The sequence below is a fragment of the Bos javanicus genome, chromosome 17 (genome assembly GCF_032452875.1).
Source record: "Bos javanicus breed banteng chromosome 17, ARS-OSU_banteng_1.0, whole genome shotgun sequence".
Taxonomy (NCBI): Eukaryota; Metazoa; Chordata; class Mammalia; order Artiodactyla; family Bovidae; genus Bos; species Bos javanicus.
The window spans coordinates 36,262,181-36,277,239 of record NC_083884.1 but is presented as its reverse complement, the minus strand read 5'-3'; the positions used below and the strand labels follow the sequence as shown (position 1 = coordinate 36,277,239).

Genomic DNA, 15,059 nt, shown 5'->3' with positions numbered 1-15,059 from the left:
TATCTGTGCGCTCTTCCTAAAAAGACAGTAAACCCTGCTACACGTCCAAGGTACAGAGAACATGCACCCTATAAAACTAACCACTCTATTCTTCATCCTCTCTGCGTCTCAGAGAGGCTGTTTCCAAGATTTGGAAATTAAGAAAAGTTGTTCTTGCTCACGCATTAAAGCGCGGACCTCTACCTTCCTTTAAAAAAGGAACAGCTACTGACCCTGAGCTGCCTGGGAACTCCAACCAAGTAGCTCTAAGTCGGTACCCGCGGCGCCCCGCGCTCACTCTCCCCCGGGAGACCCGCCAGGCTTCGGCTCCAGGCTAGCCCCAGCTGTGAATGGAGGGTAGGGGAAAACGGAGTCCGGGCAGACCTTCCACCCACCTCTGTACCATACACCGTCCGCTCCCTTCTCCCCACTCCCGACGGTCGGGAGCGTCGGAAGGGACTCAGGTTCCCGGGGTGGCTCCACGCTGAACGCCGGGGCCTAAGCACACCGTCCCCTTCTCCGACCTCCCCGGGGGCAGTTCGGGGACCCCGGGGAACATTTTCCGCGAGGCCCCCAGACCACCGGCGGCGGTGCGTGCATCCTCGGTTGGAGGAGAGCGGGCGTCTGCTTACTGGGCAGCGTGTCTGGCGCCCGTTGTTTCCATCCGCGGGGCTGGTCCGTGCGCTGGAGCCGGGACGGAGACCCCGGCCACGCCTTCGGGCGTCCCCGGAGTCCCTCCACAGAGCAGGACCAAGAGGGGAGATACCCCGGCCTAGGTCTACCGCCCACCCGAGTTGCCCGGAATAGGACTGCCACGGAAGGTGGACTTTGGAGGTCCGGGGCACACCGCGGGGCGGCCAGGGGCGCGCCTGCCCGCCCCCCGCCCGAGGCACGGGCCGCGGGCCAGCCGGGTACTCACATGTCGGGCCCCGGCGAGAAGGGCGGCGGGCAGTAGGCGCGCGGTCCCCGCGGCGGGGGCGCCGAGCGCGGCTCTAGCCCCCCGTTGACGCCCCTCCAGCCCCGCCGGCGGCGCTGCGGCTCCGCGCCTTCGTCCTCGTCCTCCTCCTCCTCCGCCGGCGCGGGGAAGGTCACCCTCGCTTGCTCCTTGCACTTCCTGACCTTGCTGGACATCGCGCCGGCCGCGGTCCGAGCGCGGGGATGCCGGCCGCCGGCCTCGGTCTCCACCGCCGCCGAGGCGCGTTCTCCCCGCGGCGCCCTTTCCCCGCCTCCAGCGGGCCCCGGGCGGCCCGGGGCGGGGAGGCAGGAAGAGAGACCCGCGCAGCCGGAGACCGAGCAGTTAGAGGCGGGAACCAAGGCCGGGTCACCGGCGCCCACCTTCAAACCGCGGGGGCAGCAGCCGCGCCCGTGGCCGCGAGGAGGAAGCTCTGGGCCGAGCTGGGCGCGAGTGCTGGGAAACGCTCTCCTGCCCCGCGGCGGCGGCGGCGGCAGCGGTGCCTCCTCCGTGCCCGTCTCCTGTCTCCGACAGCATCACTTGCTAGGACAGTACTGTGACTGAGGGCGAAGGAAGAGAGGGGGAGGGAGGAAGCGAGGGAGGGAGAGGAGGGGAAGAATCAATTCCTTATCAAACAGCGAGAACTGGAGAGGAAAGCAGACAGATCAGCAGGCAGGACACAAAGAAATCAGAGAAACTTCCCTCCCCAATCTCTCCTTTCTCTTCCAAAAGAGCCCTTTTCCCTTTAGACATACAGGTTGCCCAAGGAAGGGGAAAAGGAAATCGTCTGGCTTGTTAATTTTCCTGCAGTTGTATTTACCCTATTCAGCTTTATATTTCTTTGAAGAGGCACATTTGTTCGTTGTATTATCCACTCTAAAACTTAGTTGAACCTACTGAGGTTTAAGTACATTCCCCTGAGTGCCAAGAATGGTAATGTTTTAATCGTGCAGAATGCTTCAGGTAGGTTTTTTTTTTAATGAATCTCAAAACATCTAACAAGATTTATATACTTTCCAAGAAATATTTTCTGGAAAAATTTAAAATATCCTTTTTAAAACATAAAAATTGACTTTAAAGATTCAAGAGCAGTATTTCTTCTGGGAGAAAAAGCCTCGTGGGATTTTAAGCAGAAGGAGTTTTAAGGATCAAGAAATTTATCCCTTTAGAAATAAAAAATATTATTTTAGAATAGTATTAGAATTATATAGATTTAATATTACTAGATATTATTATGTAGAATTAATATTATTAGAATAATATAGAAGAGTATTATTTTAGAAATAAGAAAACTGAGCCCTAGTGAAACTGAGTAAACTACTCAAGATAGGTAATAGAAAACTCAGAGCTAGGCAAGTGTATTTTCCAAAGCTTTCTAGTGCCTCAAATAAACACTTTCCAGCAAGTCCAACTTAGAAGAATCACAAATGTACCAGATATGCTATGATGAAATAAGATACTCATTTTTACCTGTATCCAATTACACTATATATTTTTAAAGAAAGATTATTCTCAAATTTAAACACAACACAAGGAAATTTAGCTCTTTTGAATTATAGTCTTAAAAAGTAAATAATATATTGTGTGTTTTATTAAGATGATAATGTCTGTATGTTTAAGGAAGCAATGGTATTTATATTTATTTATATATCTGGTACCGGAGAAGGCAATGGCACCCCACTCCAGTACTCTTGCCTGGAAAATCCCATGGACGGAGGAGCATGGTAGGCTGCAGTCCATGGAATCGCTAAGAGTTGGACAGGACTGAGAGACTTCACTTTCACTTTTCACTTTCCTGCATTGGAGAAGGAAATGGCACCCCACTCCAGTGTTCTTGCCTGGAGAATCCCAGGGACAGGGGAGCCTGGTGGGCTGCCATCTCTGGGGTCGCACAGAGTCAGACACGACTGAAGCGACTTAGCAGCAGCAGCGTACATCTGGTACAGAAAAAATAAATACTGTCTAGTGTCTTACAGTTGGAAGCACCTTTCCCATACTAGCACATATAGAAGTGTTAAAATCCTCATAGTGCAAGCTTCCAGACCCCTGCAGTATTTCTAAAGCAGGACTGCTTTCAGCACCCCCAAACCACTGTTCAGTTAAGGCTTTATCATCCTCCCTGCCATCCAGTCTTTCTGCAGCCCACCTTTTCCCCAAACCATTTCAGTCTCCAGGCCACCAGAGAGATCGTGCTCGGAGCAAGTCTGATCATGACTTTTCACTAAAAATCTCTGGTGGCTTCCCACTGCTTTCAGGTTAAAATCCAAATTTGGCATACCCAACTCTTGGTGGTCTGACCCTAATCTTTCAGTCTGTCCTCCCAGCCTCCCTCATATCATCCTAACTCTAATTATCCTGACTTTCTCATTCATCACCTGACATTCTAGCCACTTTCCTATTTCCTACCTTTGTCTGTGGTATTCCTGTCATTGAAACGTCTCTCTCCCTTCATCTGCTTGGCACACTTTTACTTTTTACTGAAGACTTAGACTAGGTATGGCATCCTGTTTGGTACCCCTCCTGCCTTCCAGTGAAGTCCCCATAGCCCTTGGCCCAGTGCCTGTGGCATACTACAATCCTACCAACAGTGACAGCACATTGAAATTAACTCCTTATATGCCTGTCTACTTAGAAGACTGAATTCTGGAGGGTGGTTTGGGGTCTTATTTACCCTTGAGCTTCTTGAGAGTTCCTCTTTTTTTTCCCTCGCATTTAGCTCAGTACCTGATGCACAGAACAAACTCAATAAATGTTTGTTGAATGAATTCAGAAAGTCTACAGGTTCTTTATAATTATATTAGCAAGTGTCTGAACTGCTTTTAAGAGGCTCTGAATTGAAGCACTGTGGGAGTGCTAGAGTCACAAGGGTTTACCCTTATGTGTGGTCTTAGTTTGCCAGGGCTGTCACAGACTGTAAGAGTGGCTTAAACAACAGAAATGTGTTTTCTGACAGTTCTGTAACCTGAAAGTCTGAGATCAAGATGTTGACAGCATTGGTTTCTTCCGAGACCTCTCTCCTTGACTGTCTTCTTCCCGAGTCTTCACTTGGCCTTACTCTGCCTGTGTCCTGATCTCCTCTTCTTAAAAGGACACAAGTCAGACTGGTTTAGGGCCCGTTGTAATGACCTCATTTTTAGCTTAGTTACCTCTTTAAAGACTTGTAATCAATTATAGTCACACTGAGGTATGGTAGTTAGGATTTCAACATATAAATGAGGGACGGGGACACAATTCAGCATATAAGACAAACCATCTCTCCTGGGCTGAGGGAATTGTTCCATCCAGAGTCTGCCAACATTTTTATTCTTAAGAAGTACATTCATGAGATTAATGAAAACCCAGGGGAGAGGAAATCTAAAAGAAAGTAGGTTCTTAAAAGAGAGAGAAAATGTGGACCTCCTTGGCATAAACCAGCTTTGTCTTTTTCATTCTTTTCTTCTGTAAAAGAGGATCTGCCATTGAATATAAGTTGTTGGCTGTCTGTGTACTCATGAAATCAGTGTTTACCTAACATACATTCGAAATCCATTACTCCTTTGGAAAACAACAATGACAAAATCAGTATTCAATATTCAGGAAATCAACTGTTGAGGCAGGTTATTTTCAAGTAGAGATGGTCACTAAAGCAGAAAAGAAGCTAAGAAATGCTATACCTTCTATAAAATCTGTTTCACACTTGTGGAAGGCTTTGTTCTCTGTCTCTCTATCTCTTATCTCTCCCTCAGTCTTCTTCCAGGGTTGTCTGTAACACACCTACTAAGAAGCCCTGTTGAGCAGTAATTCTTGCGTCTTGGGATTAAGGTTAGACTTAGCAATTTTCTCAAGGGAAGAAGAGCATGGGCAAAGTTGTAATACTCCAAAAAGTGCACATTTTTTCCCTCCTTAAGAACAAACATTCTCTTATAAGTGGACTAGCTTTGCTTTAAAGAAAAGTAGACTTTATTTTTTTTTCCAAAGAAGTTTTAGATTCACAGCAAAAACCAGTGCAAAGTATAATAAGTTCTCTTATATCTCCCACCCTGACACTTGCATCTTTCTGTGTTAGTTGCTTAGTCATGTCCGACTCTGCAACCCCATGGACTGTAGCCCACCAGTCTCCTTTGTCCATGGAATTTCCAGGCAAGAATACTAGAGTGGGTAGCCATTTCCTCCTCCAGGGGATCTTCCTGACCCAAGGATTGAACCCAGGTCCCCTGCATTGCAGGCAGATTCTTTACCATCTGGGCCACCAGGGAAGCCTTGACACTTGCATTCATTCATTCATTTCAGTCATTCAGGCATGTCCGACTCTTTGCGACCCCATGAATCACAGCACGCCAGGCCTCCCTGTCCATCACGAACACCCGGAATTCACTCAGACTCACGTCCAAAGAGTCAGTGATGCCATCCAGTCATCTCATCCTCTGTCGTCCCCTTCTCCTCCTGCCCTCAATCCCTCCCAGCATCAGAGTCTTTTCCAATGAGTCAACTCTTTGCATGAGGTGGCCAAAGTACTGGAGTTTCAGCTTTAGCATCATTCCTTCCAAAGAAATCCCAGGGCTGATCTCCTTCAAAATGGACTCGTTGGATCTCCTTGCAGTCCAAGGGATTCTCAAGAGTCTTCTCCAACACCACAGTTCAAAAGCATCAATTCTTCAGTACTCAGCCTTCTTCACAGTCCAACTCTCACATCCATATGTGACCACAGGAAAAACCATAGCCTTGACTAGACGGACCTTTGTTGGCAAAGTAATGTCTCTGCTTTTGAATATGCTATCTAGGTTGGTCATAACTTTCCTTCCAAGGAGTAAGCGTCTTTTAATTTCATGGCTGCAGTCACCATCCACAGTGATTTTGGAGCCCATAAAAACTAAGTGTGACACTGTTTCCACTGTTTCCCCATCTATTTCCCATGAAGTGATGCGACTGGATGCCATGATCTTCGTTTTCTGAATGTTGAGCTTTGAGCCAACTTTTTCACTCTCCACTTTCACTTTCATCAAGAGGCTTTTTAGTTCCTCTTCACTCTCTGCCATAAGGGTGGTGTCATCTGCATATCTGAGGTTATTGATATTTCTCCCGGCAATCTTGATTACAGCTTGTGTTTCTTCCAGTCCAGCGTTTCTCATGACGTACTCTGCATAGAAGTTAAATAAGCAGGATGACAATATACAGCCTTGATGTACTCCTTTTCCTATTTGGAACCAGTCTGTTTTTCCATGTCCAGTTCGAACTGTTGCTTCCTGACCTGCATACAGGTTTCTCAAGAGGCAGATCAGGTGGTCTGTTATGCCCATCTCTTTCAGAATTTTCCAGTTTATTGTGATCCACACAGTCAAAGGCTTTGGCATAGTCAATAAAGCAGAAACAGATGTTTTTCTGGAACTCTCTTGCTTTTTCCATGATCCAGCGGATGTTGGCAATTTGATCTCTGGTTCCTCTGCCTTTTCTAAAACCAGCTTGAACATCAGGAAGTTCATGGTTCACATATTGCTGAAGCCTGGCTTGGAGAATTTTGAGCCTTAGTTTTCTAGCATGTGAGATGAGTGCAATTGTGCGGTAGTTTGAGCATTCTTTGACATTACCTTTCTTTGGGATTGGAATGAAAACTGACCTTTTCCAGTCCTGTGGCCACTGCTGAGTTTTCCAAATTTGCTGGCATATTTAGTGCAACACTTTCACAGCATCATCTTTCAGGATTTGAAAGAGCTCAACTGGAATTCCATCACCTCCACTAGCTTTGTTTGTAGTGATTCTTTCTAAGGCCCACTTGACTTCACATTCCAGGATGTCTGGCTCTAGGTCAGTGATCACACCATCGTGATTATCTGGGTCATGAAGCTCTTTTTTGTACAGTTCTTCTGTGTATTCTTGCCACCTCTTCTTAATATCTTCTGCTTCTGTTAGGTCCATACCATTTCTGTCCTTTATTGAGCCCATCTTTGCATTAAATGTTCCCTTGGTATCTCTAATTTTCTTGAAGAGATCTCTAGTCTTTCCCATTCTGTTGTTTTCCTCTATTTCTTTGCATTGATCGCTGAGGAAGGCTTTCTTATCTCTTCTTGCTATTCTTTGGAACTCTGCATTCAGATGCTTATATCTTTCCTTTTCTCCTTTGCTTTTCACTTCTCTTCTTTTCACAGCTATTTGTAAGGCCTCCCCAGACAGCCATTTTGCTTTTTTGCATTTCTTTTCCATGGGGATGGTCTTGATCCCTGTCTCCTGTACAATGTCACAAACCTCAGTCCATAGTTCATCAGGCACTCTATCTATCAGATCTAAGCCCTTAAATCTATTTCTCACTTCCACTGTATAATCATAAGGGATTTGATTTAGGTCATACCTGAATGGTCTAGTGGTTTTCCCTACTTTCTTCAATTTAAGTCTGAATTTCGTAATAAGGACACTTGCATAGCCTCCCCCAATAGTAACACTCTTCACCAGAGTATTACATTTGCTACAACTGATGAACCTACAGTTATACATTTTTATCATCCAGAGTCCATAGTTTGCATTAGAGTTTACCTTTTGTTTTGTACATTCTGTAGATTTGGACAAATTTATGATGACATATTGATATATCCATCACACAGAGTATTTTCACTGCCCTAAAAATCCTCTGTGCTTTCCCTATTCATCCCACCCTTGCACCTAACCCTTGACAACCACTGATTGTTTTATTGTCTCTATCAGTTCAGTTTAGTTCAGTCGCTCAGTCATGTCCAACTCTTTGCTACCCCATGAATCGCAGCACGCTAGGCCTCCCTGTCCATCACCAACTCCCGGAGTTCACTCAAACTCATGTCCATCAAGTCAGTGATGCCATCCAGCCATCTCATCCTCTGTCGTACCCTTCTCCTCCTGCCCCCAATCCCTCCCAGCATCAGAGTCTTTTCCAATGAGTCAACTCTTTGCATGAGGTGGCCAAAGTACTGGAGTTTCAGCTTTAGCATCATTCCTTCCAAAGAAATCCCAGGGCTGATCTCCTTCAGAATGGACTGGTTGGATCTCCTTGCAGTCCAACGGACTCTCAAGAGTCTTCTCCAACACCACAGTTCAAAAGCATCAGTTCTTCTGCGCTCAACTTTCTTCACAGTCCAACTCTCACATCCATACATGACTACTGGAAAAACCATAGCCATAACTAGACGGACCTTTGTTGGCAAAGTGATGTCTCTATAGTTTTGCTTTTAACAGAATATCATATAATTGGAATTATACCTTTGTATATGTATGTAGCCTTTTCAGATTGGCTTTTTTTCACTTAGATTAAAATTCTACCATGTCCTTTCATGGCTTGAAAGTTCATTTCTTTTTAGCACTGAGTAATATTTCATTATCTGAATGCACCACAGTTTCTTTATCCATTCACTTATTGAAAGACATCTTGGTTGCTTCAAAATTTTGGCACTGATGAACAAAGCTGCTATAAACAAGTATATGCAGGTTTGTGTATAGACATAAGTTTTCAACTCCTTTGGGTAAATGTCAAGCAGTGCAACTACTGGAAATGGTAAAATTATGTTTAGTTTTGTAAGAAACCTCCAAACTATCTTTAAAAATGACCACATCATTTTGCATTTCCACCAGCAGTGAATGAAAGTTCCTTTTGCTCCACATCCTTGCCAGTGTTTGGTGTTGTCAATGTTCTGGGTTTTGGCCATGCTAATAGGTAATTAGTGGTAGCTCATTGTTGTTTTCATTTGAATTTCCCTGATGAGTTACGGTATGCAACATCGTTTCATGTGCTTAATGCCATCTGTGTATCTTCTTTAGTGAGGTGTCTGTTAAGATCTTTGGCCCATTTTTAGTCTCGTTGTTTGTTTTCTTATCATTTAATTTTAAGAGTTCTTTGTATATTATGGATAGCAGTCTGTTATCAGATATGTCTTTTGCAAATAGAGTAGCCTTCTCTTATTTGCAGTTCACTTTCCATGATTTGAAAATATTAAATGGAAAATTCCAGAAAACAAAGTTTTAAATCACAGGCTTTTCTGAGTAGCGTGATGAAGTCTTGCACGACCCCACTCAGGACATGGTCTATTCCTTCATCCCGCTGATTCTGTTAGTCTATTAAGAGCCATCTCAGTTATCAGATCTACGGTTGTGGTCTCATAGTGCTTGAGCTCAAGTAATCCTTATTTTACTGGATAAACACCCCAAAACACAAGAGTAGTGGTTCTGATGATTCGAATATGCCAAAGAGAAGCCATAAAGTGCTTCCTTGAGGTGAAGAAGTGAAAGTTTTCGACGTGAGGAAACAAACTGTATGCTGCGTTTGCTAAGATATAAGATAAGACTGAATCTTCTCTTCATGAAATTTTGAGGAAGGAAAATGAAATCTAGTTTTGCTGTCACATTTCAAACTGCAAAAGTTATGGCCACAGTTCATAAGTGCTCAGTTAGGATGGAAAAATCATTGCATTTGTACAATAAGCTATTTCAAGAGAGCTTCAACAATAATAAAATAGAATGATTATAACAATATTCTGTGATAAAAGTTACGTAAATATTGTACATAAGCTCCACATTTACGTAACTTTTATCACAGAATATTGTTATAATCATTCTATTTTATTAGTTATTGTTGGTAATCTCTTACTGTGCCTCATTTATAAATTAAACTTTACTATAGGTACGCATGTGTAAGAAAAGACTTAAGGTTGGGTACTATCCACGATTTCAGACATCCATATCCCCCAAAGATAAGGGGGAACTACTGTATTTTCTCCCAGTCTGTGGCTTGTCTTTTCAGGCTCTTGATTCTTTGCTTTTTACAAGAAATATAAGTCATTAATTTTTCTTGGCAGCATAAACTTGTAATACGGGAATGCTACATATGAGGATAATTGAACCTGAAAAAAGAGTATCACTGAACGTATGACATGGTAGTTGGTGCTCTCATGACTTTTACGCAGAATAAGTAGTGTTCTATTAACTGTTTCAGTAATGCTTGCAGCCTTGGAGGGCTCACGTAATTTCCTACCTTAAAACATTTGTCTTGCAAATTTGTTCATGGGTCACAAGTTTGGAACTCCAAATTTACTTTATCATAGATATAAGGTTTAAGTGATGGTTATATTTTTAAACAGTTCACAAATGCTTACTTAACTTAAACTGGTTTCAGTGACAGTATAGAGAGGTATCTAAGAACATATACTCTGGGCCAGAGGCCTGGAGTCCAGTCCTGTGTCTGCTACTCTGTGACTTTAGGAAAGCTACCTAACCTCTCTGAGCTTCAGTTTCCTCCTCTGTAAAATGAAGATAAAATCATAGTACCCATTTTATAGGGATGCTATGAAGATTCTAATGTTAATTGCATGGAAAACTTACACAAAAGATATTGTGTGAGAATCATCTACTATTAGTTCACTATTGGATAGAAGTCTGAAGTCTGGATCCTAAGGCAAGGAGCTGCCATGTCTGATTTAGATACCTCTCTATATAAAAGCATTTACTAAATCGTGTAATTGTACTTAGTAAATAGCATTTACTAAATTGCATAGCTGTTGACTTGCTTGTCTGTCTCCCCCGCTGCTAAGCTCTATTGAAGGCAGGGACAGTGTCTTATCTGACACTGTCACACTGTGTAATCATAAACCTGGAAACGGCAAGTGTTCAATAAGTGGTAACTAGTAATAGCAGCAGAGTGACAGTTGCAGCAGCAGATATTCAGAAAATATTTATGGAATGAAAATCCAGGTATGAGGAGGAGAAGGGAGAGAATGTCTTCTGCTTTGGGCACAGTGCCAACTTCAAATAAAAACTGGGAATGGGCAAAATTCCTCTTTGGTGTCTTCCTCATCTTTTTTTTCTCCAACCTTATGGTGTCTGCCTTCTCTGGTACCTATGGGCTCAGTGATTTTATATGGCTTGAATTATCCCACAATGTTATCTCTCTGGCCTGCTATACCTCAAAAGTGCTCCAAGCTTTACAATCACCCTTGTATCCCCTGCCAGTCAAAATTACTCTTGCTTCAGGGCAACCAATCTCAGCTAGCTGTTAAAGGGAAAGTGTCTTATACAAATTCACGCTAATGTGTGTGAACATTTGAGAGTCTGTAATCCTCCAAGAGATTTAAGTTTTTCAAAAATTGCATTTAGTGGAATTATTAGCTGTGTATTAAAGTGAATTGAAAAGAATATACTTTTTCAGAGGGATGGGAAGGGGTGAGAAACTGCCAAGGAGCAAGCTGGTGGAGGGGGAAGTTTCCTACAGGGTTTCTGACTTTTATCTTCCCTGTTAACTAAAGTTACCATTCCCAAACGTTTTCTATTTCGCACCCCCCTCCACCCCCAAAGCCTTTTCATCAGAATCTTCCCATTGCACTCTCAAGAAAGGGTGAAGTTTGAGGGAAGTGAAAGTGTTAGTCGCTCAGTCGTGTCCGACTGATCCCATGGACTGTTAGCCTGCCAGGTCGTCTGTCTGTGGAATTTTCAGGCAAGAATACTGGAGTGGGTTTCCATTCCCTTCTCCAGGGGATCTTCCTGACCCAGGAATTGAACCCCAGGTCTCCTGCATTGCAGGCAGATTCTTTACCATCTGAGTCACTAGGGAGCAATTTGAGGAGGGAGTGGAAAATACACTGAGGCACAGCTAGAGACTTTATGGTGGTGGTGGTGGTTTAGTTGCTAAGTCATGTTTGACTCTCTGTGATCCCATGGACTGTATCCTGCCAGGCTCCTCTGTCCATGGTCTTCTCCAGGCAAGAATATTGGAGTAGGCTGCCATTTCCTTCTCCAGGGGATCTTCCCGACCCAGGGATCCAACCTGCTTTGGCAGGTGGGTTCTTTACCACTGATCTGCCTGGGAAGCCTGCTAGACTTTATGTATGTGTAGTCTCAATCTTGAGAAAATAGGGACAGAAATGTGTTATTGTTGGAAGGCAGTTCTCCATGAATGCCTTCTATTTCTATACATCTTGCAAGCAGACACAGAGTCTGCCTTTGTTCTGGAATATCTTTGCAAGAGTGTTTGTAAAAGGCCAACAGCTTTGGAAGGCAGAGATAGACAAAGAGTAGGTTTGTTTACTGTCCAGTATAATAAAGATGATGTTCCCACTGGGTAAAGGGCAAGCTGGCTTACTGATCAGTATAAAAGATTTGGTTACCCAGATGTGGGGTTCCTCTCAAGTGATGCAACCCACTGCATGTGCAGAAATCATCTGGCCCCCTTCCTGTCACTTTGTGGAAGTTGACACTCTGGAAACTGGCACAAACGCTGATACTCCGGCTCCTGTTATTGCTGTGAGTAAAAACTGCCCTTTGTTTCTGGTCCAGGAGTTTTGTGCCTTCTGCCAGCATCCATGAAACTGTGATTGACCAAATTGTTAGCTTGCAAATAGTGTAATATCTCAGAGTTCTTGACAATTATTATATTTTACAGATAAAAAAAATCCACAGTCCTCCCCCAGAGCAGTAATCTCCAAGAGTAAATTAGGTTCTGAAAGAGGTTGGAATAACTTTCCCATGGGAATAAATGCATTAACTTATTAATTAATTTTTCAATGTTTGCTAACGATTTTTTATGTGAAATCAGTACTGAAGGAAAGCAATACCCTCTACTTAGTAAGATGCAGACTTGATGAGTGCTTATAGTTTTGTGTTGACAGTCTGAGGAGTGACTTGACACTGCTACTCAGCCAACACTGCTCCTCAAGGCTTAGAACGCTGTTGTGTTTGAGACTTGAGGAGAGGTGAGGGTGAATACTTAGCTTTCACTTCCTTGACCTCTGTCCGCATGTACATGCAGAAATCAAATCTGTCCAGCATCTATTTTTGGTGTGGGCAAGAACAATTCTGCTTCATCCTAATCCTTATTATTCCTGTCCACCCCCTTCCAAAGCCTATTTAAAGACATGTTCCTCAAAGTTATATTTGTCCTTCCTTGAGGGAAGAAAAAAGTACTGGTCGTTTACAAATGGGAAACTGCCAGAAATGTGTCTAAGTCACCTGTCAGATAGGGAGGTTGAGAAAATTGGGTAGTTCAAGTTTTCCAATCATAGTATTTTCACCATTAGTGAAATGAGCTAAGTAGTCATTTCTTATTCATATTATTCTTTGCAGGGTGAGTCCTTAGAACACAGTAAAAATGGTGATTAAAACTAAAGTGCAATTCTCTTTCCTTCTCTTACTCATATACTTTTTCATGTCTAATTTATTCTGTGCAACATGCACATCACTTTCAGGCTGCAAATGCAATCCCATTCGAAGGTCTGAAGTATTCAGTAATAGAATTAGGATAAAGTTGTCAGTCTCCTTATCACCAGTTTGCTTCCTTTGTTTTGTTTAAAAGCATAAGTATCTACTCACCACCAGTGGATGAGAAGAGACTTGACTTTTGGACATTTAATCAGGTCTAACTGGGTATGGATTTAGGGAAGGGGAAGTGGGTCTCACTTAAATATTCTGCATGTGTAAAGGACATGTTTCCCCTTTGCTTTAAACCAGGTCCTTACTCCTCTACCCCATTTAGCTGTCCCTAATCTTCAGATGTAATTCCTTTATCTTGTTGCTCGATTTAGGCAGTTTGCATGCCTGCACATGTGCCAGATCGCTTCAGTCATGTTTGACTCTTTGCAGCCCTGTGGACTATGGCCTGCCAGTCTCTTCTGTCCCTGGGATTCTCCAAGCAAGAAAACTGGAGTGGGTTGCCCTCCTCCAGGGAATCTTCCCGACCCAGGGTTTGAACCCATGTCTCTTAGGTCTCCTGAATTGGCAAGCGGGTTCTTTACCACTATTGACACCTGGGAAGCCCAGGCAAAGAGTTAAGAGAATACAAAAAGAAAGAGAAATAGGATAAAAGACTTATAAAGTTTTCTGCTTCTTTATATTTACCTGGAATAATTTATCTTGAAAATATATGAAATATCCACATTCATGGGATGCTCAGTGGACTAATTTTAATGCAAATTTTGATTAAAAATTAAAATTACAAGATAGTCACATAGCAACATATAGCTAAATTATTAATACTTTTGATATAATATTATAATCAATAGAATGTCTTTAAGTACTTTAGGGATAGAGGAAATGGAGGATATTATACTGTCTAAAAAATCATGAACTATGGATTTGAAATATATCTGAAAGAACATCTAATCTGATCACCTTATAATACTTGAATCTCTCTGTGCTTTCCTGGCTAAATGTTTGAACATATATATTAATATCTTTATAATGTCAACAGTTTTATCCACTTGCCTCTGTAGAGAAATAGATCCTTTTTTTTTTTTTTTTTTTAGTCCAATAAATCCTTTCTTAGAGTTTCAGATTCTGGGGGAAATTGTGTAGCATACATCATTTTTAAAAATTAATGTATTTTTAATTGGAAGATTTACAATATTGCTTTACAATATTGTGTTGGTTTCTGCTGTACAATAATGTGAATCAGTCATGGCTTTTTATATATATAGCCCGTCCCTCCTGAGCCTCCCTCCCAACTCCCTATCGCACCCCTCTAGATCGTCACAGATCACCAGGCTGGGCTTCCTGTGTTATACAGCAAGTTCCCACTGTTTGTCTGTTTTACACATAATAGTGTATATATGTCAATGCTACTTTCTCAATTTGTCCCACCCTTACCTTCCCCTGCTATGTCCACAAGTCCATTCCCTACATCTGTGTCTCCATTCCTTCCATGCAATAGGTTGTGTGGTTTACATCTTAATCAATGAATCAAGGGTTTCCCAGGTGGTGCTAGAGGTAAAGAACCCAGCTACCAATGCAGGAGACTTATAAGAGAGAATCCCGTGGACAGAGGAGGCTTGTGGGCTATAGTCCATGGGGTCGCAAAGAGTCCGACATGACAGAAGCAACTTAGCACATGTGCACGCAATGAGTCAAATCTGTGAGTAACTGCCCTTATAAGGAAGGTTGTTGAATCTCTCTGCAATAGAATAAGTGTTCAAAGGGAGAGTTTTAAGTGATGCCTATGAGGGTTCCTGGGAAGCAGTGTTGTTCAATACCACCTACAAAAACTAGGAAAGTCCAACTGGACATGTACAAATCAAATGGGGACAACTGAGTCTCCATTGAAAGTTTGGGCTTTTAAAATATAAGTGTTGGATACAACCCAATCAGAACTTCTTAGGATTGTGAGTTGGAGGTGGAAATGGAGAGCAATTATAGGATCTGTGTGTGTGTGTGT

The 15,059-nt window shown here is 42.9% G+C and overlaps 1 protein-coding gene across 3 annotated transcripts in view; it reads right to left on the bottom strand.

Annotated features, from left to right (window-relative positions):
- The window catches only part of TRPC3 (transient receptor potential cation channel subfamily C member 3), a 71,933-nt gene extending 70,739 nt beyond the window's left edge, over positions 1 to 1,194 (bottom strand). For all 3 annotated transcript variants that reach the window (XM_061384271.1, XM_061384272.1, XM_061384273.1), the window contains exon 1: positions 899 to 1,194. In XM_061384271.1, the coding sequence (XP_061240255.1) occupies positions 899 to 1,110 (212 nt within the window). In that variant the 5' untranslated portion in view covers positions 1,111 to 1,194. The remainder of the gene's footprint in view (positions 1 to 898) is intronic.
- Positions 1,195 to 15,059: the final 13,865 nt, after the last annotated feature.